This window comes from Chelonoidis abingdonii, chromosome 10, assembly GCF_003597395.2.
Source record: "Chelonoidis abingdonii isolate Lonesome George chromosome 10, CheloAbing_2.0, whole genome shotgun sequence".
Classification (NCBI taxonomy): domain Eukaryota; kingdom Metazoa; phylum Chordata; order Testudines; family Testudinidae; genus Chelonoidis; species Chelonoidis abingdonii.
The window spans coordinates 48,528,618-48,551,808 of record NC_133778.1 but is presented as its reverse complement, the minus strand read 5'-3'; the positions used below and the strand labels follow the sequence as shown (position 1 = coordinate 48,551,808).

At 40.8% G+C, this 23,191-nt stretch overlaps 1 protein-coding gene across 4 annotated transcripts in view; it reads left to right on the top strand.

Moving 5' to 3' along the window:
• Positions 1–23,191, top strand: part of TANC1 (tetratricopeptide repeat, ankyrin repeat and coiled-coil containing 1) — a 158,464-nt gene that overhangs the window by 76,666 nt on the left and 58,607 nt on the right. For 3 of the 4 annotated variants that reach the window (XM_075070211.1, XM_032795121.1, XM_075070212.1), the window contains exons 7-11: positions 7,428–7,688; positions 14,209–14,334; positions 15,960–16,241; positions 17,208–17,359; positions 21,159–21,390. In XM_075070211.1, coding sequence (XP_074926312.1) covers positions 7,428–7,688; positions 14,209–14,334; positions 15,960–16,241; positions 17,208–17,359; positions 21,159–21,390 — 1,053 coding nt within the window. The remainder of the gene's footprint in view (positions 1–7,427; positions 7,689–14,208; positions 14,335–15,959; positions 16,242–17,207; positions 17,360–21,158; positions 21,391–23,191) is intronic. The other variant, XM_032795123.1, reaches the window with a different exon arrangement.

Genomic DNA, 23,191 nt, shown 5'->3' with positions numbered 1-23,191 from the left:
ACAGACAGTGCATGACATATTGGTGTACACTCGAATTTACACCCTAGCTGGTGTGCACTAACAGACCATGTAGACAAGCCCTTGAGATCGACCTAAGTGCACTTGCTTTGGTAGTTGCACAGTCCATGGAGGCTCTGTGAGCCTCCTGGGTTACATATTCTGAGGAATCACTTCTCTCTTACTTGCCATTATCCCCACTCTCTTGGATGAGGAGACACAGTGCCAGTTTTAGTCTTACATTGATGCTTACATGATTCCTAATCTCATTTATCCCCTATGGAGGATGGAGAGACTAGGATCTGAAATTGGGAGCAAGGGTGCTCATGTGTAGAAAGGGAACAGTGTGTTTGCATGGTTTTATGGTGACCTTTGCATACCATACAAACCTATTCTCTGACTCGGGTGCCCCACTCTAGAGCCACTATAAATGTCCTTTTTGGGCATATACACCCCAGAGGATCCCAAAAATTGTGAGGTTGGATGGGACAACAAATTCAGACACACACATTTTTGAGCTAACCCTGTTCCTCTTCTCCTTACCCCTTCTTTGTTCTTTTCTAATGATCCTGTCACCCCCCCCCTTTTTTTTTATCCTCCATCTTTTATTACTTGAGTTAAACTGGTAGTTTTAGAGGAAATCTTTCTCTGAGAAAAATCTTAAGGATTAAAAATACCTGGGACTACATAACCCTAGTGTGTCTTTAGCTGGTGCCTGAGTTTATAACAGTATTTCATTTTCTTTCCTGTTTAAGTTTAAAAAAAAATTACCAAACTTTTTTAAATGAAGCAATTATGGCTGTTTGCTTTTTCTTCCAGTTATTTGTTCTAGATGTTTCAATATAGTTTTGAATTCTTAGATTATGTTTTAGATGGAAATGCTGTTGAAGTTAGTTGCAATACGTTTTAGACACATGACGTTTCTAAATTTACATGTCCCTGGTTTTCATCAACTGTTAAATAACACTTGAATAAATATTATGAAACGTAGATGGGGTTTCAAATAAAATTTTATTTCACTTTGGTTGTAAAATATATCCTACTTTGCAGTTATATCAGGCTTTTCATCAAAAGACATATTAGTGTTTTCCCAAATACTAATTTAACAAAATAAGCTTTGTGACACATTTTGAGGCAAGAAAGAAAATAGTGCACAGCACAGCAATACTAGAGAACAAGTTAGGATATGAAGTGAAGAATATCATATCCAGCTAAAAATTTAGGGAGAATCCAGGAAAATGAACTGTAATTACTAGAGGTGGAATTTGACAAAGATGCTGAAGTTTAATACCTCTGTTTTTTCAAGTATTGTTATGAGATCTGTAATAACGACTAGTGATCAGGGGTTGACTTTGCTAGTATTGTCCAAATGACAGCCCCTGCAGCAGTACAGTGCACACTAGCACCATACTGGGCACTGATTCATTATTGATTTGACCATTCAGTACAATAGGAGTTACTCTTTTCTCTGTCACCACATCCAGAAACACTAGTATGTTCTTTGGTGCATGGAAGAAGCCCAGTTTGGTTCTACCGTGCTTTTTTTATGACACCTGATAGGGTCACAACACACAATGCAGTGGCATAGGAACCAGCAAACAGCTGAAAACAAGAGTTTGAGTGGAAATCTATTGGAAGAGAAGAAAGGCAGTGAGAATTTAGGAGGGAAGGCTATGACAGCTACAGAGACAGTAGTGATGGTGACCCGAGGAATGGAAGAGACCACGAAGATGACCAGATGTAGAAGCTGTGCGATGTACATTCTGGAGAGGGTACTTGAAAAATGTGTCATTTGTATGAATTGCCCCCTGATTGATCTGGTAGAAGAGAAGATCTGAGGTTTGGAGATACAGCTAAAAATGATGGTTGAGTTTCAAAGGGGTTTTGAGCGGATGATGGAGGGAAGGAGAGAGGTGACTAAAGGGAAACCTCAAGACTTGCAGATGCATGATGGACCAGAGAATTGTGAGGGTACACTGCTGGATGAAGAAAGTGGCCAGTGGAAGGGTGTAACTTCCAAACTAAGAGAGAGGAAAAAGCGAAAGAGAAAAAGAACCGAGTAACAGGTTCACTGAGTTGGAAAATGAAGGGGAGAGGCAGGCAGAAACCAAAGATGAGAAGGTAAATAAGATGAGAAGAGCAGCAAGTCCTACAAGAAGAGGGAAAGAGGCAACAGAAATAGTCAGAGTTTGGAGCCACAGGAGGATAGAGGATGATTGCAGAAGACTGCAAGTGAGAACAAAAGACCAGAAGACTTGCAACCAGAAAAAACAGAAGGGGGAAGACTGGAGAACTCACCAACACCAGGAAGAGGCAGATCTATGTGTTTGGGGATTCCCTACTAAGAAGAACAGATAGGACTGTCACCAGAGCTAATTTGGAGAAGAGAAGTGGTGCTCTCTGTTGGGAGAGAAGTGGGATGTGGACCTGAGGCTGAAGAGAATCCTAACGGGAATAGGAAAGAATCCGTGGATTGTCCTTCATGTCAAACAAATGATACTGCTAGGTTCTCATTGAAATGCATCAAGGAAGACTACAGCAGGCTGGGGAAGATGCTTGAAGAATTGAAGGCTTAGTGATCTTCAGTGGCAACCTGTCGCTAAAGGAGGAGACAAATGTAAGACAAATTTATGATGATCAACAGATGGGTCAGGCAGTGGTGTTTTAAGGAGGGTTTTGGGATGTTCAACCACTGGGAGGCATTTATGGATAGAGAATTGTTATCATGGGATGGACTCCAGCTGAGTAGAGAGGAAAATAGACTTCTGGGATGGAGGTTGGTGCAGCTAATTAAAAGAGCTTTTAATGAGGAATTCAGGGAAGGCAGTTGGGAGATGCTTATGTAATTTGCATGCCTGACTCTAATATTGAGTGGGAGGAAAATCAAGAAGCAGAGGATACAGCAATGGAGAAAAGAGCAGCAGAAGGTCAGAAAATGGACAGTGAGAGGAAAGATACTGTCAGTGGTACTGGCACTAACGGGCAGAGGATACTGGCAGTAAAATGACTGTACATAATTGAGCAAAGAATCTTGGTGAAGCCAAGTAGAAACAACTAAGATGTCATCTGTACACCAATGCAAGGAGCCTGAGTAACAAAATAAAGGAAATAGAACTACTGGTGCAGGAAGTGAAATTATATATCTTATAGGGATAACAAAACATGGTGGAGTAGTAGTCATGCCTGGAATGCAGGTATTGAAGGGTAAGCGCTGTTCAGGAAAGACAGAAATAAAAGGTAAATGTGGTAGAGTAACTCTGTATATAAATGATGAGGTAGGCTGTAAAGAAATAAGAAGTGATGAAATGGATAAAATGGAATCACTTTGGGAAAGAAAGGTAACAGATGCTCCACTGGGATAGTGTTTGGGATCTGCGATAGAAGCCTGGGATCCGATTTGGATATGTATGAGACCTCTTTAATATTTTTAATTAAATAAATACTTATGGAAATTGTGTGATTATGGGATGTAGGTTGGAGGACAAGTGGTACTAATAGTAGGGCCCAGATATTCCTGGATGTGAGAGCTGGCACATTTTTTTAATCAATCAGTCACCGATCCAACAAGAGGTGATTGATGCCCCCATTAGACTTAGTATTGGTAAGTAGCAAGAATCTAATAGAAAAACTGGTTGTAGGGGACAATATTGGCTTGAGTGACCATGAAGTTAATTCAGTTTAAACTAAATGGAAGGATAAAATAAAAATAGGTCTGCAGCTAGGGTCCTTGATTTCAAAAGGACAAATTTTATAAAAATTAATGGAATTAGTTATGAAAGTGGACTGAATTGAGGAACTGAAGGATCTGAATGTGTAGGAGGCTTGGAATTACTTTGTCAAAGTTGCAGAAACTATCTGAAGCCTGCATCCCAAGCAACTGGAAAAAATTCATAGGGAAGGGTTGCAGACCAAACTGGATAAACAAACATCTCAAAGAGGTTAAGAGAAAGCAAAAAGTCTACAAGGACTAGAAGATGGCATGTATCAGCAAGGAAAATCACTTCTAGGAGGTCAGAAATCATAGATAAAAAGTGAGAACTGTCAAGCACCAAGCAGAGTTGGACCTTGCAAAGGAAATTACAGTCAACAGTGAAAGATTCTTTAGCCATATAAATAGAAAACAAGAAAAGAAGAAGTGGGACAACTGAGGGTGGGGTTGAGATTAAAGTTAATCTAGGTATGGTCCAGCCTGGACCCAGGCCCATCCTGTCCCTTCCCAACCCCAGGCGTGGCCTGGGCCCGGATCCGGCACAGCTGGGGCAACCTTTTCCCACTCCTAACCCAGCCCCGGACAGGACCTGCTGAGGCCAGGGAAGGGGCTCATATCCTGCAGTCCCAGCCTCAGAGCTGTCACAGTGGGCAGAGGCACCTCTTCTCCCCCACTCCAGCCCAGGTGCTGCTGCAGGGACAGAGAACTGTGGGGAGTCCTCTCTCCCCCCGTTAGCCCTGGAGCATCCTCCTGCACCCCAAACCCCTCATTCCCAGCCCTACTCCAGAGCCCTCACCTCCACCCGGAGCCCCCTCACCCCTGTACCCAACTCTTTGCCCCAGGCCTGAGCCCCGGCCCGAGCCCAGACCCCTACCCGGAGCCCTCACACCCCTGCACCCTAACACTCTGCCCCAGCCCTGAGCCCCTCATCCCTGGTACAAGCTGGGAAATATGTCAGTTGGAAAAGAGAGACGAGGAGAAAAACCTTGGTTAGTCACATAGAATCATAGAACTATAGAGTTAAAAAGGAACGCAAGGATCATCTCATCTAACCCCCTGTCAAGTTGCAGAATTTGTCACAGGATGATCATGAGTTGCTAATGTGATGTGACTGTGCAAAAGGCTAATGTAATCCTAGGACACATCAGGTGAGATATTTCCAATAGAGATAGGGGAAATATTACTATTATGCAAGACACTGGTGAGATCTTATTATTATGTGCAGTTCCGATCTCCCATGTTTAAGAGAAATGAATTCAAACTGGAGCAAGTGCAGAGAAGAGCAACTAGAATGATCAGAGAAATGGCAAATCTACCTTACGAAAGGGGTGTGGGCTGTGGAAGGGAGTTTGGGTGCAGGAGTGGTCTCCGGACTGGGGCGCAGAATGTTTGAGTGTGGGAGGGGGCATGGGATGTTGGTTCCAGGAGGGGGCTCAGAGCTGGGGCAGAGAGTTGGGGTGCAGGAGGGAGTATGGGGTGCTATCTCTGGGAGAGGGCTAAAGGCTGGGGGTTGGGGTGCATTCTCCAGCTGGACAGCACTTACCTCAGGCAGCTCCCAGCTGGCGGCGCAGCGGGGCTGAGGCAGGCTCCCTGCCTGCTCCGGCCTCATGCCGCTCCCAGAAGTGGCCAGCATGCTCTGGTGGTTTGGGGAGGCAGGGGGATGTGACTCTCGCATGCTGCTTCTGCCTGCAAGCACTGCCTCCGTATCTCCCATTGGCCGCAGTTCCCTGTTCCTGGCCAATGGGAGCTGCGGGGGTGGTGCTTGAATGCAGGAGCAGTGCACAGTGACAGACTTTTAGGAGCTGGAGATCGAGATCAACTGCTTGGTGACCACTGGTCTATGGTATACTTTCGTGCCATAAAAGTCTTTTGTATGGGAAATTATTTGTTGTTGCTTTCCTGTTTTGCATTAAAAAACAACACACAATTATATTTGGTCCTTGGTGTTAACTGCATTCTGTACAGATTGAAATGTTTCTGAAATTGGTGAGCCAATAATTTCGGGGTGTTTTAATCTAAATTTCATTTACAGATACATCAACATTTTTTGCACCAGGATTTTTAAAAGATGATTAGGGAAATATTCCTTCAGATATCTTGAGTTGAGATCCTTCATTGTTACTTCATAATAAGCATATTGAAACAGCAGCTGTTTTTTTCATACTTGTAGTGGATTGTCAGGCTGCTTGTTTACTGAACAAAAACTGATTAGAAAAGGAAGTGGGTGGTGCAGTTTGCTATTGTATGTTTGTAGACAGCGAAGTTATAATCTGTGGAATTGTTGCAAAGCTAGCCATGGGAAAGATATTCCAAACTTTAAAGTTTGGAATATATCAAAACCACTGTATTAAACACTTCCTCTTCTGTGAATGGGGGCAGATTATATTATTACTGTATGGATTTTTTGTTTTTGTTGTTGTCACTCATTCTGTAATTTCTGATGAGCGGAGGAGCCTTAGGATAGGATAGATCAGGGGTGGGCAAACTATGGACCGGGGGCTGCATCTGCCCCTTCAGATGTTTTAATCTGGCCCTCAAGCTCCTGCCAGGGAGTGGGGGCCAGGGCTTGTCCCATTCCACATGTGCTGTGGCTCCCGGAAACAGCATCATGTCTCCCCTCCAGGAGCTAGAGCATTATTATTCTGAATTTCCTCTAACTCTAACATAAGGATTGTCCTTTTTCACTTTATGATTTCACACGTATTTCAGTATGACATATTCTGTGTTGTTAGCCTGTGAAAGAGCTATGCTAAATCCCCAGCATGGTGTTTTATGTGTGCTTTGCTATAGATTGCAGCATGCCTAGGAAAGTTGTGTATATACATACATTCACACGGTATTCACAAAAACTTATTATTTTGCAAACAAACTTATTGAAACAGCTTGTATGGGGGAGGAACTGTCTGAATATTCTGGCACACTTAGCTAGGTCAACATTTTAGCTTCCAAGCTTGGATCGACAGAAAGCAGGTCAAGAATATGTCCTGTCCTAAAGTTTCACTGTTGTTCAGAAAGTACAGAATGGCGACTTTGGTAGAACTGTCCCAACCTACTCTGGAATTGAATTGACCCTTCTGTAAAAAGTATATTTTTGGAAAAGTGACTTATCAAGAATATATTTAAATTCTTGATTCTTATTTTAAAAATGCTTTCTTGGTTTATGTTCTTCCATTAGATTTTATTAGTTGATCAAAAATTTCTTGTTTATAAAAATACTTATAGTTGTTATATTATTAAATTTAATATTCAAAGGAATTTGAGATTTATTCTTTAAAGAGTAGTTCTCTCATTGAAAAGAACTGGATAAATTATCTCCCACAAATTACGTGGATTTACAGTAGCTTCCAAACTGCCTTTTCATTATCTGTTTTATCAGACTTTGTTTTCCTGTAGTTATAGAGTTTAAGGCCGGAAGATACCACCAGATCATCTAGTCTGACTTCCTGTGTCTCACAGGCCGTCAACACCATTCAGCACTGCACTCTAAACCCAGCAACCAAAATTAGACCAAAGTATTACAGCCCCCTATAAGAGAGAGTGAGCAATTTGTTTTCATTGACAAGGAGCATTCTTCTAATTTAACAGAATACATTGTGTGGAATTTACTTGGATGTTACCTGTGTAAACTAAAATGCCATTTGAATAGTAAATGTATCATGCCACTGAAGTGCCACTGTAGTACTTCGTCCTCCCTAAGTTTTTAGGATTTTTGTTTCTTCAGCAACCATAACAAGTTCATCTGAAAATGATGATCGCAGCGGATCCAGTTTGGAATGGAGTAAGGATGGGAGTCTCAGGGCTGGTGTACATCAAGGAATCATTCACGATCGAAGGGCAGATAATTGTTCACCGGTTGCAGAAGAGGAGACAGTTGGGTCTGCAGAGAGTTTGTCTAAAGAGGAAGTGTGTACTGGAGATGGGCCTGTTCCCTATTCACCAAATTCTAGCTCTTTAATAATGCCTCGTCCCAACTCTGTGGCAGGTAAGGAAGCACTGAACTAGGGGAGGAAGAATTTTTTTGTGATCTAGTTATACAAAATGAGGTTTTGTATTCAAATTACAACATTGATAGTAAGATATTTCTTTGTAGGAAAAGGCAGTGACTGCAGTGAATTGAATACATGGTTATTACTTTAAATTGTTCTCAGGTCTGTACATCGATGTTATTGTTGAGACACTTATAGTATATAGTGTCATCCATAGGAATATATTTTTCTTATACTCCGTGGGGGTTTTAATTTGAATATGTGCTCATTTACTGGGTTTTCTAAACGTAGCATTACTATTTTAAATTGTTTCTGATGAGGGAGGCTTACTTCAGTGTTGTTTTTTACTACTCCCGTCTGTTAGCAATGCACAGTCAATACAGCTCTGGAAGAGGTGAGGTAGACTAAGTTATGGTTCGAGCATTGTTGATAGAATTAACTAAATTCCAGTTGCAGTGCCATATTTTCCCCTCACTTATACCTGTGCAAGCCCATTGACGACTTAGTGTGATACAAACTTTCCAGAAGTGGCAAGTGAAACAAATATAATGACAGTAAACTCAATTAAAACAAATGAAAACTAAAGTTTATAAAATCCGGAAAATGTGGACTGAAGGAGCCCCTCCTACATAACCAGGCTTTGCCAGGAGTTAATGATTTCTGAAGGGGAAAAATATTATGCTTGATTTGGAGCTGAATATAGTCAGCATTCCACAGTAAAATAAAAAAGGGAGCTGTAATTTGAGATGTGAAATAAAAATTGCTGACTGGTATTAGGGGGTCATAGTTTAAAGTTTTAACTCTGATGTTTTCTGAGCCTTTTTCTCTAGGGAAACATTTTTTGTGGTGAGTGGGAAGTTACTTCTGTTACCACTGGGGCTTCCAGTTCCAGTGCTCAGATGCAGAATATATTAGCAGTGCTAGTGAGAGCTTAAAGGTACAACAGACCCACCACTCTATTGCTCAGTAATTTACAGTGATAACCTGTGATAAGAGTATCATGTTTTGCTGTGTTTTTAAATTTGAAGCAGCAAATAAGTGGGGCCCTACTGGAAAAACACTGGGATACATTCTTCAATTGATTTTTAAAGGAAGTGTAATGTGGCCCTATTCCAGAAAGGATGTCCAACAAACTGCAGTAAGTTGGAACTGACATTGAAAAATACACTAGTATATGGCATAGTGAATGTTATCAAGAACTCAGGATTTGTCAGCAAGATACTGAATGGGAGTTTTTTTTTGTCTTTTAGGATTACATTTTGCTTATTTATTATAACTAGATTGAATGATTCAGTTGTATTGAGAAATTCAGTAACTCATTTGAAGCCCACAGAAAGCAGTCTTGATGTGTATAATCTGACTGAGCATTTAAAAAGCCTTGAAAATCATTAGTACATTAATTTTAAACAGTGAAAGCACCACTGTTAAGTGAAGGATTACATTACTTCTGAATGTTATATTGTGCAGGGTCTTTCTGTTAAAGTTTAGGAAGGAGAGAGTTAAGATTTTTCAGTAGACTGCTGTGATTACAGAGCATAACTTTCCAGTTTTCTGCTGTACTTGCTCATTAGCTTCATCCTATTCACTCAGTTAGACCTCCTGTGGAATGAAAGTTTTAGTCTTAGACTGTGCAGTGGCAAAGAATCCTAATAAATTTGCATGAATTTTCCATTATCCAAAGATGATTGAAAAAAAGCAGACTGATGCAGCAGACTTTTTTGGTACTGGGCCCAGTACCGAAAACTGGGTGAGCAAGTGTCGAACTGCCATCAGCATCAAGGTGTCCACTGGTACCAAGAAAAGCCCCAGCACCATGGGAACCATACCCATCAGCATCATCTATAGAGGAGATATACTCCTCCTCACCATCCTTGGGCATAGCACATCACCAGCATCCCAAGCCTCGAGGAAACATTCCCTTCTTTTAGAAAAAGAAGATATCCCTCTCCCATAGCATTATTGTCAAGACCACAGAGTACCAAAAGGAGTGGGATCCACAAGCACAAACCTATCAGTGTCCAGTGTTTCCCCCTAAAAACATCCTCTCCTTATCATTGGACAAGGCAATTGCCTCAGCACCAATCCTGACTCTGGATGATTTCAGGGTGTTCCAAGAGTTCCTGCAGTGGATTTCAGACACACTGGAAATTGAGACTGTTCAGATAACACAAAACTCACAAATGATTGGAAGTTCTTTGGTCTGTGAATCTTGCCAGAGCCCCTCTCCCTATCAATGAGGGATTATGAGTTTCAGCCAGAGTTTTGTGGCCACATACCACCACTGGCGAAATGTATTGAGAAGAGGTCAGATGCCACCTTCCAGGTTCAAATACATTTACTTGCGCTCCAGCTCCAGATCTCTAGTAATCTCGGCCGTCCAAGAGAAGTCACACTCTGGCAAGAATGCCCCAAAGGAGGAAGATCCAAAATGACAGTTTGGGAGAGAGTCTTACTGCTCTGCCTATCTCCTGCTGTGAGTTGCTACCTGCCAAGCTCTGCTAGCCAAATACGATTTTCTACATGGGACAGAGTGATGCCATTTGTCAACAAGCTGCTTTATGAGACTGGAGAAGACCCTAAGGACATTGTAAAAGAAGGACACTAGTGGCAAAGATGTGCCTACAATGGATACAGCTGATACTGTGGCTAGGTCCGTGGCCACCACTGGCTCTTGGCTTGGGCATTCCTCGCCAAGTGCAAGCCACAATCAAAGGTTTGCCATTTGAGGGATCAAAACTATTTACTAAGAAAACAGAAAGTGCCTTCCACTCTCAAGAACTTTTTAAGGCAACCTGTAGTCCCTGAGAAACCACAGATCTCTATTGTACTGCAAAATGTATTGCCCTCAACAGCAACATCAGCAGAGACAGCAGACACCTTCATACCACAGGCAGCTGGACTGTCAGTCAAAAAAGGAAATGAGATGTGATAGAGGATGTCGGTCCTCTTCAACTCCAGCCATGTGTACAGTTCTATCCACATAGCAGCAAATTTGATAGCTAAGTCAATAGCTGTATCAAAATCAGTCATATGAGCACCTGTAGTAGAAGCTGCCTTGCCTAATTCCTCCAGACATGGTCAGCCATCTCCACTGACAAATTCTCACTATACCTCTCTTCCCTTCCACATCCCTCTTGAGGGACTCTTCTGACAGGAGAAGAGTTTACCAATATTGGGTTCTGCCGTTTGGACTCTCCACGGCACTAAGAATATTCACCGCTAACCTTTAAACTCCTACCCACCTCCGTCAGATATAGCTTGGAGTCACCTACTGTGGAATACACATGAGAAGAAGAAGAAAGGAGTGTTACTTGTTCCTTAACTGGCGTTCTTCGAGATGTGTTACTCAGGTGTTTTTCACATCCTGCCCTCCTTCCCCTCTGTCGGAGTTGTCTGGCAAGAAGGATCCGAGGGTGGGGGGAGTGCGCAGCTCCCCTTATACCATGACATCTCGAAGAACGCCAGTTACGGAACAGGTAACTGTCCTTTCTGAAACAGTCAGGACTGGCACCTGGTGCAATACCAGCATAACATCCACCAGTTCAGTCATGTTCTGTTTTCTCTCCTCTCACAATGTTGAGATGCACAAGGGACCTCATTGGCCTGATTCTGAAATGTGCCAGTTTCAGAAATTTGTAGGGCAGCCATGTGGAGTAAAGCAGCCACCATTCATTAACGTTACGGACTTGACCTGGCAGCCAAGACAGATACAAAGTTTGGAGGAGCAGTACATACTCACCATCCAGACTGATTGCCAGTCACGGACAGTGGAATATACATTGAAACCTACTCAAAGAAGAAAATAAGGTTATTTACCCTGTAGTGTTTGTAGTTCTTTGAGATGTGATAGTTGTTACATATCCCACAACCTGCTCTCCATTCCTGTTTTTGTAGTCCTTAGCTGCCCAAGCTTTGAATTGCAAGAGAACTGAAGAAGGGTCTGCCCTTCGTGCCAGAGCATGAGGAGCCTCAGGGTGCATGGACAGGCCTGATGGATGTTGCTAGCAGAAAGAAACTGGTCTTGTGCCCATGAGGTACATGTGTACTTACAGTGGAATCCTCACAGATTGGATCATCTCAAAGAACCACAGTTACTGTTAGGAAGTAAATGTATTATTTCACTGTACTTATGAAGCACAGCATTGTAAAAGTTGCTTTACCTGGGAATAGCCTGATGACTTGGATCTTTGTAATGCTAAAAACCCTCCTTCTTTTTGTTAACTTGGGTTTATTAATGCACATACAACGCTGGACTAAATTGGTCGATGTTGTTACTGACAATGCACTAGGCACTGTCCACATGTACAGCAAGGCACAGTCTCTGCTCCAGAAATACTCTAATGAAGGCCACCATGTTATGAGTGTGTAATTAAGATGGCGTACCTGTGACACCTCTGAAAAATGTTCCATATAAAACCACGGCTTCAGCATGTTGTCTGTCGATATACATGTGGAATAAAAATGCTGTGATTTTTAAACAGCACTATTATAAAAATGTTACCTTATTACAATTTTTAGATGTGCTAATCCATAATGTAGTACATTAATAAGTTGCATTTACGACACAGGAATAAGATTCTCATTTTTTTGTACTAGTATTAAATGATAAAATGACAGGAATAATATTTCACAGGTCAGTTGGTAAGCAAACCAAACACAATTCTAAATATATGGGCACCAAGGAACCAGAAAATATATGCTATTCATTTATATTGTCAGTTGTTGCTTTAGTAACATAGTAAATATGCTATACTGGTATAAGTTTGGTTGGCCAGATATGGAGGATCTGGCCCTACACTGTTCCATCTTTATTGAGATGTGGAATAAGACTGCTGTCCACGTGTGAAAATTATCATCTGTGCAGATGTATGGTTCCTATTTATTTATAATAATTTGCAATTTTATCTAGATTATGAGAAACACTTGTCCTTGTAAACAACTGATTTTTGGGGCATGGAAGGAATAAGTGTGAAGAACCAGGCTTTGTACAGGTCAGCTTACAAGGGTCTGAGAAATCCTTCCCTGCCCCAACTGCAGAGCAGCTATTACTGCAGCAACTCCCACTTTCTCCTTCATAGAGGGAATGGCTGGCAAGTCTGCATAGCTGTTGATCCACTGTTCCCGGCCTGCCGTGCTTCTGTTACTCAGGGCTACACAAACCTTAGCTGAGCTCCTTTATATCCTTATGGTCCTGGTAGCAGAACTACACCAGCCTGGCTGTGTACAGGGTCCACCACTACTCTCTTGTGAGGAAATGCAAGAGGGGAAAAGAGCGCAGGATCTACAAATGTGAGATGTTGCTTTTGAAGACCCTGCTAAGAGATTTAGGCTCAGAATGTGCCCCCCTCTAATATAACTGTGCGGTAAGTCCTCTGGGTCTTTAACAATTTTTTTTTTTTTTTATTTCTGTCCCTCTTCATAAAATGTTTAAGGGAAAAACTATGCATCATTTTGCTGGACCGAGGATCAATTGCATATATGAGCTCTCTACAGATATTGCAAGCAGCAGTTTACCAATGTACCTGTTCCTAAAGCTCTACTGACATTATTGATAGTGGTCTCAAACAGCAAAGTAAAGAAAAAGCCATATTAATATTGGTTTTGTTTGAAACACAAGGGGGAGAAAGGAGAAATGAATGCCTGCCAAATGGAAAAAGACCTAAATGGTGGTAGGGAAAGAAATGTAATCTTCCACTTTATTGTCTTTGATCCCAGAGCATACTATAGTATGTTTATATTACTTTTCTCAGTCCTAGGAAGAATTGGTAGTGTGCCAGTACATTGTGAAATTATCGATACATTTTAATCCCATTAATACAGAGTGTGATCAATTGCTGTTGCAGAAGATTTCTTGTCCAATCAAAACTTGTATAGTTAAGAAAGCTCTGCAAAGGAATATGAAGAATCAGACAGTTAATGGGGTGATTGTTAATGTTCTAGATGCTGTGAAATAGTTCACACAATGTCTGGTTGTCTAATTGCAAGATTTGGATTGCCAGCAGTTATGAATGAAATCACTGGGGCAGAAGATTTATCTAGCTACCTTGCTGTGTTTCTGCTTGGAAGTATTGAAGCTTTACTAAATAATTTTTGATTGTCCAGGCTTGTCATAATAATTCAGTGTAAAGCTTCTCTCTCCCCCCTCTCACCCCCTGTTAGCGTCTTACTAGGAATTTTAACATTGTTTTAAATTCTGGTAATATTTCATATTAAAAATATAAAATAAATAAAAGCATGTCTAATGAAAATGACTTTTTTAACTGGACAGTTCATGGTATTGGTAGGATATCTCAAATCTTTTTGCTATCAAAGACTTATATTTACAGAGGAAAATGGCTGTGCTCATCAAAAATGTACCTAGAATTTGAGGGTATAACTGCAGGGAAAATTAATCTATGAATTCCATGTTGAAAGCATAAATACAATCATTATTAATAATTCATGTTGATATATAGTTTAGTTTTGTGTAATTATTTATTCAAATGAAAAAATAAACTTCAGTTCTTAATATCCTAGCAACAAGTTCAACCAAGTTAGAAGATTTGAGCTATTTGGACGGACAAAGGAATACTCCATTACGCACCTCTATTCGCTTGCCTTGGCATAACACTGCAGGAGGAAGAGTGCAACAAGAAATTAAAGGTATTTATACATTTGTGATGATCTTAGAATAGACACACAGTAATAGTTTTGGTAATACGGTAAAGCTGCAAAAGCCTTCGCAAAAGAATTTTTAAGTGTAATCTTATGTAAGCACAGATGCTGGGGCTCCTCATTTGTTCAGCTGAAGCCAGAGGGTCTCCATGCAAGCATTCAGTTCCGCACTAGTAGATTCTATTACAGGTTTTGGGACAACATTATTGATCATAAAAAAGTGCTTGCTCACGCTTCTTTCAGTATGGCATATATCAGAAATGGAATGATTTATTTTAAAAAAAAACATATTTATATAATTCAGTAACACCTGGATTATCTGAACCTCACATATCCATAACTGAATCATGTGTCTCCAATGTTTATATTGAAGATTCCTTTGATCAGTGAAGAGAGACTTCAGATAAACTTGTTCAGTATCCTTCATGGCATTCAAATAATCATGATGGTACTGTATTTTAAAAAACAGATTTATATGTAATCTCAAGGATATCCCTCCACCTGAATCTTGTTTATGGAAGAAAAGTAATTAATTCATTAAGAATTGGTGTAGTGGTACATAAATAATCCAGTATGGGATGCCCTTTGCAAATATAGTGGCATTTTTTTCCGTGCGGATTGTGTGCAATTTTTATTTTCTCATCTTAACTTTATCTTGGCCACTTGCTGCTTTTGTTCAGATTACCATTACAAATAGAAAAATGTAAGCAATCAAACCTCCATATTGTTGCTCTTCAGCGAGTCTCTGTATAGATGTTTTGCTTCCTTCATTCATATTCACTTTATCTTTGTGAGCTAATTGCTGAAAAAACAGTTATGAAACAAAACTTTTCTTGAGAAATCATTTCATTATTGTGTATGATTTTAAAAAAAATGTATGCATGGTTAAAGTAATCTTTCCAATCAAAACCAGATTCATTAGCCCTATAGCTCTTGCATTATCTGTTTGAGAATACAAATGAGAACAAGAAGATATATGCTAGATTTTTCACAGGTGTTGAGCACCTGCTACTCCTGTTGACGTTAAAAGGACTGTATGAACACATCATCTGCTGACAATCAGTTCAGTAATGTCTCATTTACATGGTTGACTGATTTTGGAAGTCAAATCAAACTTTTTCATGAGTCTGTGTTTTTTTATATTTCTCTATACGTGTAGTTGCTGCTTCTAAGGACCTAACCATGTGAAGTGCTTAGCACCCACAACTCCCTCGGACTCAAAATATTTCACAGGGCCAGGCCCTCAATTAGAAACATTCATTGTGCATTTTCAAATATATAGAAAAAAATTGTTCTTCATTAAATGTAAAGTTATCCCAGTTCTATAACATTTTAAATATAAAGGCTGAGCCCCTGTCAAAAAAGTCATTTGCATTTTATCATGAAGTGGTTTTAATCCACACTGAAGCTGCCAATTTATAGACAGTTCAATAAGTTTTGTGTCATTGTTTTTGTTTTTATGGTAAAAGTGCTGAAAAGAAATCCTCTCAAACTGTAAACATACCCACCAAAGGTTATTAAAATTGTCTTCTTAAATACTGCTGCCAATAAATAGGTTTTCATTGCATAGCAAGATTTTCTTCTAATAAACTTTTTTTCTTTCCACTTCTCAGCACGTTTTGCCCCCTATAAGCCTCAAGACATTTTGCTAAAGCCACTATTGTTTGAAGTGCCAAGCATAACAACAGACTCTGTGTTTGTCGGAAGAGACTGGATGTTTCAAATGATTGAAGAAACCTTGAAGCATCCAGAGCTGGAAGAAAACAGGGGAGCAGTTATTATTGGAAATGTGGGATTTGGAAAGACTGCTATTATTTCAAAGCTGGTGGCACTTAGCTGCCATGGAAGTCGCATGAGGCAGATTGCTTCAAACTGCCCGAATTCATCCCCCAAAAGTATGTTTCTCTTCTAAATAATTGTTTGGGTTATTATACTATACAAAGACATAAGTAATTACTGGCCTTATTGTCCTGTACATGAAAAGCTCTCCTAAGGGTAAAGGAAGTTCCATCAACATGGCATGCTTTGACAATAATCTCCAACAGAATAGACCAAGGGTTCAACTTCTTAAACACACATGCACCCACCCACACCAAAAAAAACCCCACTCCCCAGGTATCTATGGAAACACTAAATCTCTACATGGCATCCCAGCACTCCAAACTCACTTGGCAACATGGCTCTAATGAACTGTGCTGCCTAGACTCCCCCATGCGCCCACCTCAGCTGTTGTTGGTTTGCGGAGGGAGGATGGTGCTTTAGTGTAATCATACCCTGTATTGTGCAGCCTTGATTTTTCAAAGGCTTCACAGAATCTGAGCTGAAGGGGAAGATGATGCTAGGAAGGTGGCACTTATATCCCTTCCGTGCCCCTCTAATGCCATTGCACTCCCTAAGTTTATCGGAGGTGAGAGGATGATATAGTTCTGTGTATTTACTCAGACTACTTCCAATGCTGATGCTTTTCAAATTTGCCATATTGATGATGTGAAGAAAAGGCTATTACGATACCATAATTAGTACTTTCCACATCAGTTGAGCTCTGGTACATTATATGATTTAATGAGCTCTTGCATTTAGAATTGTACTTATTTTTACACCCCTGTATTTATTTTCAGTATTTGCTATTTCTTCAGCTCAGAGGTCAATTATATCACATAGAGAGTATAAAGATGCATGTCATATTGTACATGCATGTCATATTGTAACTCTACTTTGAAGATGATATATTGTATGTTTAAAAATCCTGTATCTTAATAATAAATTTTCCCAAGGTTTTAAGAAGTTCCCTTATCACATATGTATTTTACCCCAGAATAGTAGTCTGTAATCATAACTTTGGTCTGTGCACTTTTTTGTAGGCAGTGACCCCTGTCAAGAGATTCCCCTCACTAAATTACCACCACCTGCTCCTCCCACAAATGGTAACAATACAATGAAGATTCTGAGTTGTCCTGGTACTCCTGAACATCAAAATCAAATGGACAAATCTGTGAGATGTCTTGCTTCAAAGGTAAACTTTCACCATTCAGTAGGCTTCTAACACACAGTGCTTTGGAGAGCTCCCTGGTTGTGGTAGGGGTGAGAAGGGAGAGTGATTTGGGACACACTGATGTAAGGATGTAACACATCCATACATCCTGCACAGTTAGCCAGGTCTTTCTCCCTTCACGTCAGTTGCAACCTGGTAGCAGCCCCATTGCTAACTTAAGCAAAGGTGCTGTGATTACAGGGAGTCCTTGTATAGCCTGTGCAATGGAGTCTGTGTAATACTGGACTCCTGCCTGTGCTGTTGCTGTTTCTTGTCCTCTGTGTAATCTAGGCTAAGAGAAGGTAGAAATGTGAGAAAAAATTCTTTCTGTTCAATGTCAGTCATTGGCATCCCTAATTCCTTAGATGTCTATTGCTCCCACCAGAAAATTACTCCATGTAGTTTCTTATAGAGCAATTTTGCATGAAATAAGGAAAGATAGAAGTTTTGCTCAAGGTTATTTGCAATGCACTCATTGTTATTGTGTTTGGGCAAGGGTTACAGAAATTAAGATTAACAGGAAATTGTATCTTGGATGGGACTGTGTTCTTTGGATGCTCTTTCCCTGGTAAATGTTGCCAGGTCTTTCTGATGCAGTTGTTATTGTGGAAAACCTTGCAAAGTGAGCAGAGGCCTGCAACATGCCTTAACCTGGCAGAATTTGGTCTCATCTCTATCTCCTGTGAACGAGAGTTCCAGAGCAGTGAGTTCTCCATCAGAAATGCTCTATCCTTGGCTCCCAAGAGCCTTTAAGGCTGTCAGTTGTTGAGTCCTGGTTCACTATAGCTTCTAAATTGTGTCATGGGGGGTGAGGTGGGAGAAAGATAGTATGTAAAATAGCTTGAAGAGAGTCCTTATAGGTTTTAAAGATTAGGATCAATACCTTGAAACCAATTTGGAGTTGAATGGAGAGCCTGTGCAGGTTGTGGAACACAGTCTTTGATCTCTTCCATTTACAAGACAAGCCATTGCATGATTGACTGGTGACAGTTTGTACATGGTCTGTGGTATATCAAGGTAAGCACATTTTTCAGTAATCCAGCCTGAATTTCAAAAAGTATGGATCATTTGGGCTAGAGCTTTCAAAGATAAAAAGGAAAAGTTTTCAATTGCCAAAGATGAAAAAAGATGTTTCCACTAATGATCATGTTGTCAACAAAGAGACCTTTCCTATCCTAAATCCTCTTTCTGAAAAAGAATATTCAGTACTCTCTAAGCCTCAGTGAGGTGGCCTTATCTAGCTCATGCTTTTTATAATATATATAAAATAATAATGGATTTGTGAAATTTATTTTCCAGTATTGCCTAGAGATCTATCCAACGTCAGTGCTCCATTGTATTAGATACTATGCAACACACACAGTAAGAGATGTTCACTGCCTTGAAGAGTCTACAGTCTAAAAACAGACAAAACTGACAGTGTGAATTAATAACTATTTCTCCATACATTTCCCAATTATTCGTTAGAAATTTTACATACAAAGGGGAGAAAAGTGTGATCATTAATAAAATTCGGTTCAAATCAAACCCTTTGCTTGTGAAAATCCTAGAACTTTGGGGATGACCAGTGCTTAGGCCCATCTAGTGCCAGATACTCCTATGCTTTGACATTTTATGGATAGATCTGTCATTGATCTCTAGTTGTAAACGTTTCCCTGACACCGACTGTTGCAGATCAGTTTTGCTAAAGTATGGAAAATCATTACCAGTAATAAGAGCTTCAGCTCTTCTAAACATCAGAGATATGATATTGAACAAAGGAGCTGGGATGTGATCCTGTAATATAGTTACAATAAGGAGATATTTGGCTGGTGATGTAGGCATGGTATCATGTAGACATCATCCAGAGTTGTCCAAGGCTTCCTTCAAGAAAACCAGAGCAGAGACTCAATCTCAGGGCTTGGCTACACTTGTGAGTTACAGCATATTAAAGTAGCTCATGGCGCACGAGCTCACTACCCGTCAACACTGGCAAGGCACATAGAGCGCTCTGGCTCCACGGCTAGAGCGATCCTCGTACTCCACCTTGGTGAGCAGAATAATGTTTGATGTGCCCCTGCTGAAGCGCCCCACCGTCAGTGTGAACGAAGTGTTGCATTACTGTGCTCTCCGAAAACTGATCAGCCTCCGAAAACTTCCCATAATCCCCTTAAGTCAAGTGGCCACTCTTGTCATTGTTTTGGATATGCCCTTTGAAAGCTCCGTTTGGTAGCCAGCACGCTTACCTGCTCTGAGACAAAGCAACCCTTACTGTGGAATGCTATGTGAGAGAGAGAGAGAGAGAGAGGGAGAGGTGGGGGGGGTCTGTTGCTGTCTGAACTTACAAGACAGCATGCTGACATGCTCTCAGCCCCCCAAAAACCCACTTTCTCTCCTCTCACATACACACAACACATGCCCTGTCACACTCCACCCCACCCTCATTTGAAAAGCACGTTGCAGCCACTTGCATGCTGGGATAGCTACCAGAATGCACTGCTCTCTGTTGCTGTTGCAAGAGCTGCTAATCTGGCCACGCCAGTGCGCTCCCAGCTGTCAGTGTGGACAGACTACAGCGCTTTCCCTACTGCGCTCTGAGAAGGCTGGTTTAACTCAAAGCACTCTACATCTGCAAGCGTAGCCATGCCCTCAGTCTTGAGAGCAAAGAACGTGCTGACTAATGTCCTCAAGATTCTCCTCAGTTCAAATCAGTTTAAAGCTCTGCCGGAGGGGGAGAAGAGTGTACTTGAACATGATGTAAATATATAGGGAATCTTGTGCTCATATTATTATATGTTCTGTCTAGAAAAATGTGTCTTATCCTTGAGAACTAAAACAAACCACTGTCCCCTGAGACCGAAACTACTTCACATCTTAGATTAACTCTTTTCTCAATCTGAAAAAAGTTTTAAAAGCTATATTACTGTAGCTTAGACTATATGAACCACATGCTGATGATAATCTGTGACTATCTAGAGTATTTGATTACAACTGACTTCCACATTAGATTATATTATGCTGAGAAACTGATTTTACCTAAAGGATAAAAATATTCTACACCAGAGTTACACTTATTTAATAAAGTACAGTTTCCTCTATCATTTGCACAATTTTATATTAAAGGGGTGTTTTAAAATATCTACTTGCATCCAGTGGGAAAGGCGCTAAAGAGTTTCAAGCCATGAAAATCACTGAATGACACATTTGTGTGAACTGTAAACATTGCTTTTCATTGTGATGGGTTGATTTTCACAGAAATAATCAAAAGCCTGAACCATGACTCCTCACTTTACGGAGCATTGTACTCTCTTTCTGCAGCAGTCAGCTACCTACAGTGATACTGTAACATTCAGCTGATCAGCTTGCTCAGATAGAGCTTTCATAGATTTTCAGGTTTTGTTCTGGAAGTTTTTCTTGTGCTATAGCAGGGGCCTCAAGTTCTGCCTTGCCTGCTGAACTCCAGTCATATACAAATGCCAAGGAGACTCTTGCCATGTGGCAGAGATTCAAATTAGTGGTTTATTTATTATGTCCAAAATGGATGTTTGGATTTCTGTGTATCCTCTTTCCACCCTCTGCTGTAGTAACACTGTTTCCCTGTTGTTGTTTTTCTTATGCCATGATTCCATTGGGCTCATCTTTCACACAATATGAATCAGGATAACTTTTCTAAAATTGAACATACCTTGGGGGCTGCCATTCAGCAAAATAAATTAGCTTAATTTTTTTGTCTTAACTAAAAGAAACTGTGTTTCTACAGTGTCATCCATAAAAATGTGGTAACCTGACTTTCTTTTTTTAGGTTGTTGCCTACCACTATTGCCAGGCTGACAACACATATACGTGTCTTGTCCCAGAATTTGTGCACAGTATTGCAGCTTTACTTTGTCGGTCACATCAGTTAACAGCATATAGAGATCTTCTGATAAAAGAGCCTCATCTACAAAGTATGCTTAGCCTTAGGTCCTGTGTCCAGGATCCAGTAGCAGCTTTTAAAAGAGGAGTTTTGGAACCACTTGCAAACCTCAGGAAAGGTATTCCAAGTAGCAGGTTACTGAGAAACTGTCTCTAAACTTTGTAAATGACCAAAAACCCTAAAGTAATCTGATATGTATTTAATGATCTGAGGGAGATGATTAAATGTATAGGAATGACTTCACTGGCGGGAATATTTTTCTTTTAATCTCTTTCAGTTATAATCATTTTTGATGTTACTAGTAAGAACAGCAGACAATTTTCAGACAGGAGTATTTTAGTTTTAAAATAATTTCCTCCAATATTAAAAATAATGTTTTCATGACTCTTTTTAAAATGTCAGTGATGACACTTATTGTTAAAGATACATTTATAAATTATAGGCAGGACTTCTGTCACCCATTAAAGTTGCCCACCACTTCCCATTGTAAGACCCAGTTTTCAGCTGTGTACAACTTCGCCCTGCTTTAACTGTCTGGGCTGAAATTCTCCATACTGGGTGTCTGCCTCAGGTTGAATTTGGAAAACATCAGCTAAAGCAATTTGATGTTTCTGAAAGGCTGAAAGAAAACAATATGTTTGCCCATGTTACAAAATTCTGGTATCCTTTCTTTGAAAAGCTGTAGCACTCCCATGCTGTGGAGCAGGAACTTGAAATTTGCAGGGGAGTGGCATATGTGTGAGGAATCTGTCTTTTTGTTGTTCTCATGAAAATCCACTGAAATTTGGCAAATTGTAAGTCTTCGAAAAATCACAGTTCATGCATGCTCAGTAGAAACGTCTTAGATTTTAGCAGCTAAATTCCCCAGGATTCCATCTGTACTGGTCTACTCCGGTCCAGCGCTGAGCAGGACTCTCCCTGTAATTGCTGCACAAGGCTGCTAAGTGCCAAGCCAGGGGTGGGTCTGAGCACTTGAGCTGAGAGCAGGAAGTCTGTCTCCCCCATGTTACTGATGACCCTCCAGCTGGGCCCAGGCAGCATGCAGGAGGAAGCTGCCCAATTCAAATACAGAGGAGACAAAAGCCAGACCTCGAGGGGGATGTGGGAAGAGTAGATTGGGACAAGGAACCTGGGTGTGGTGCGGATTGGATGCTGCTAGAGGCAGGGGAAGAGGAAAAGGGAAAGTGGGACTAGGAGTTGGGATGTGGGGGGAGTGAGTGATGGTGACTGGGATTGGATGAGGAGCTAGAGGAGAGATCGTAATTGAGAAACAGTGACTTAAGGGGAGGGAAAAGTTAAGATGGGAGAAAAGACATATGAGCCAGGTTGTGGGGGAAGAACTGAGACTGGGACAAGGAGCTGGGGGTTGGGGAGATGGGAAGTGTGGGATAGACTGTTGTGCTGTGTTGAAAGGGGTGAGGTTAGGACTTTTGGGACTTGGATGAGAAGCCTGAATGTAGTGGAGCCTGGGACTAAGTAGGTGAGGACAAGGAGGCTGAGATGAGGATTTGTGGTGGGGAAGGGACAGGTTGGAGCAGGTGAGGACGAAGGGATCCCCTCTCTAAAGAGTCTTGGCCCACTAGGACATGCTATCTTCCAGAGTTTGGAATGGATCCCAGGATTCCCCAGTCTCACCATTCTTTTATTGTCAGCAAATAATGGTGAACCCCACTGGCAAAGTATGTCTCATCCCTCTTTAGTGCTGGTCCGCATAGAGGGTGACAACACACTACTGCTGTGAGTTACACCATAACTGAAGTGGCAGAGTGTGCTTTCTTAAAAAAAACTTAGGAAATTACATACTCTGTTAAAGGAACATTATTAAAATTGAAAAGTCAAGTGGCCAAAATTAGGAAATGTTATAATTAAGATTGCCCGTGGAACCTTAATTCAGCCCCTTTGCGCATATGCATTATGAT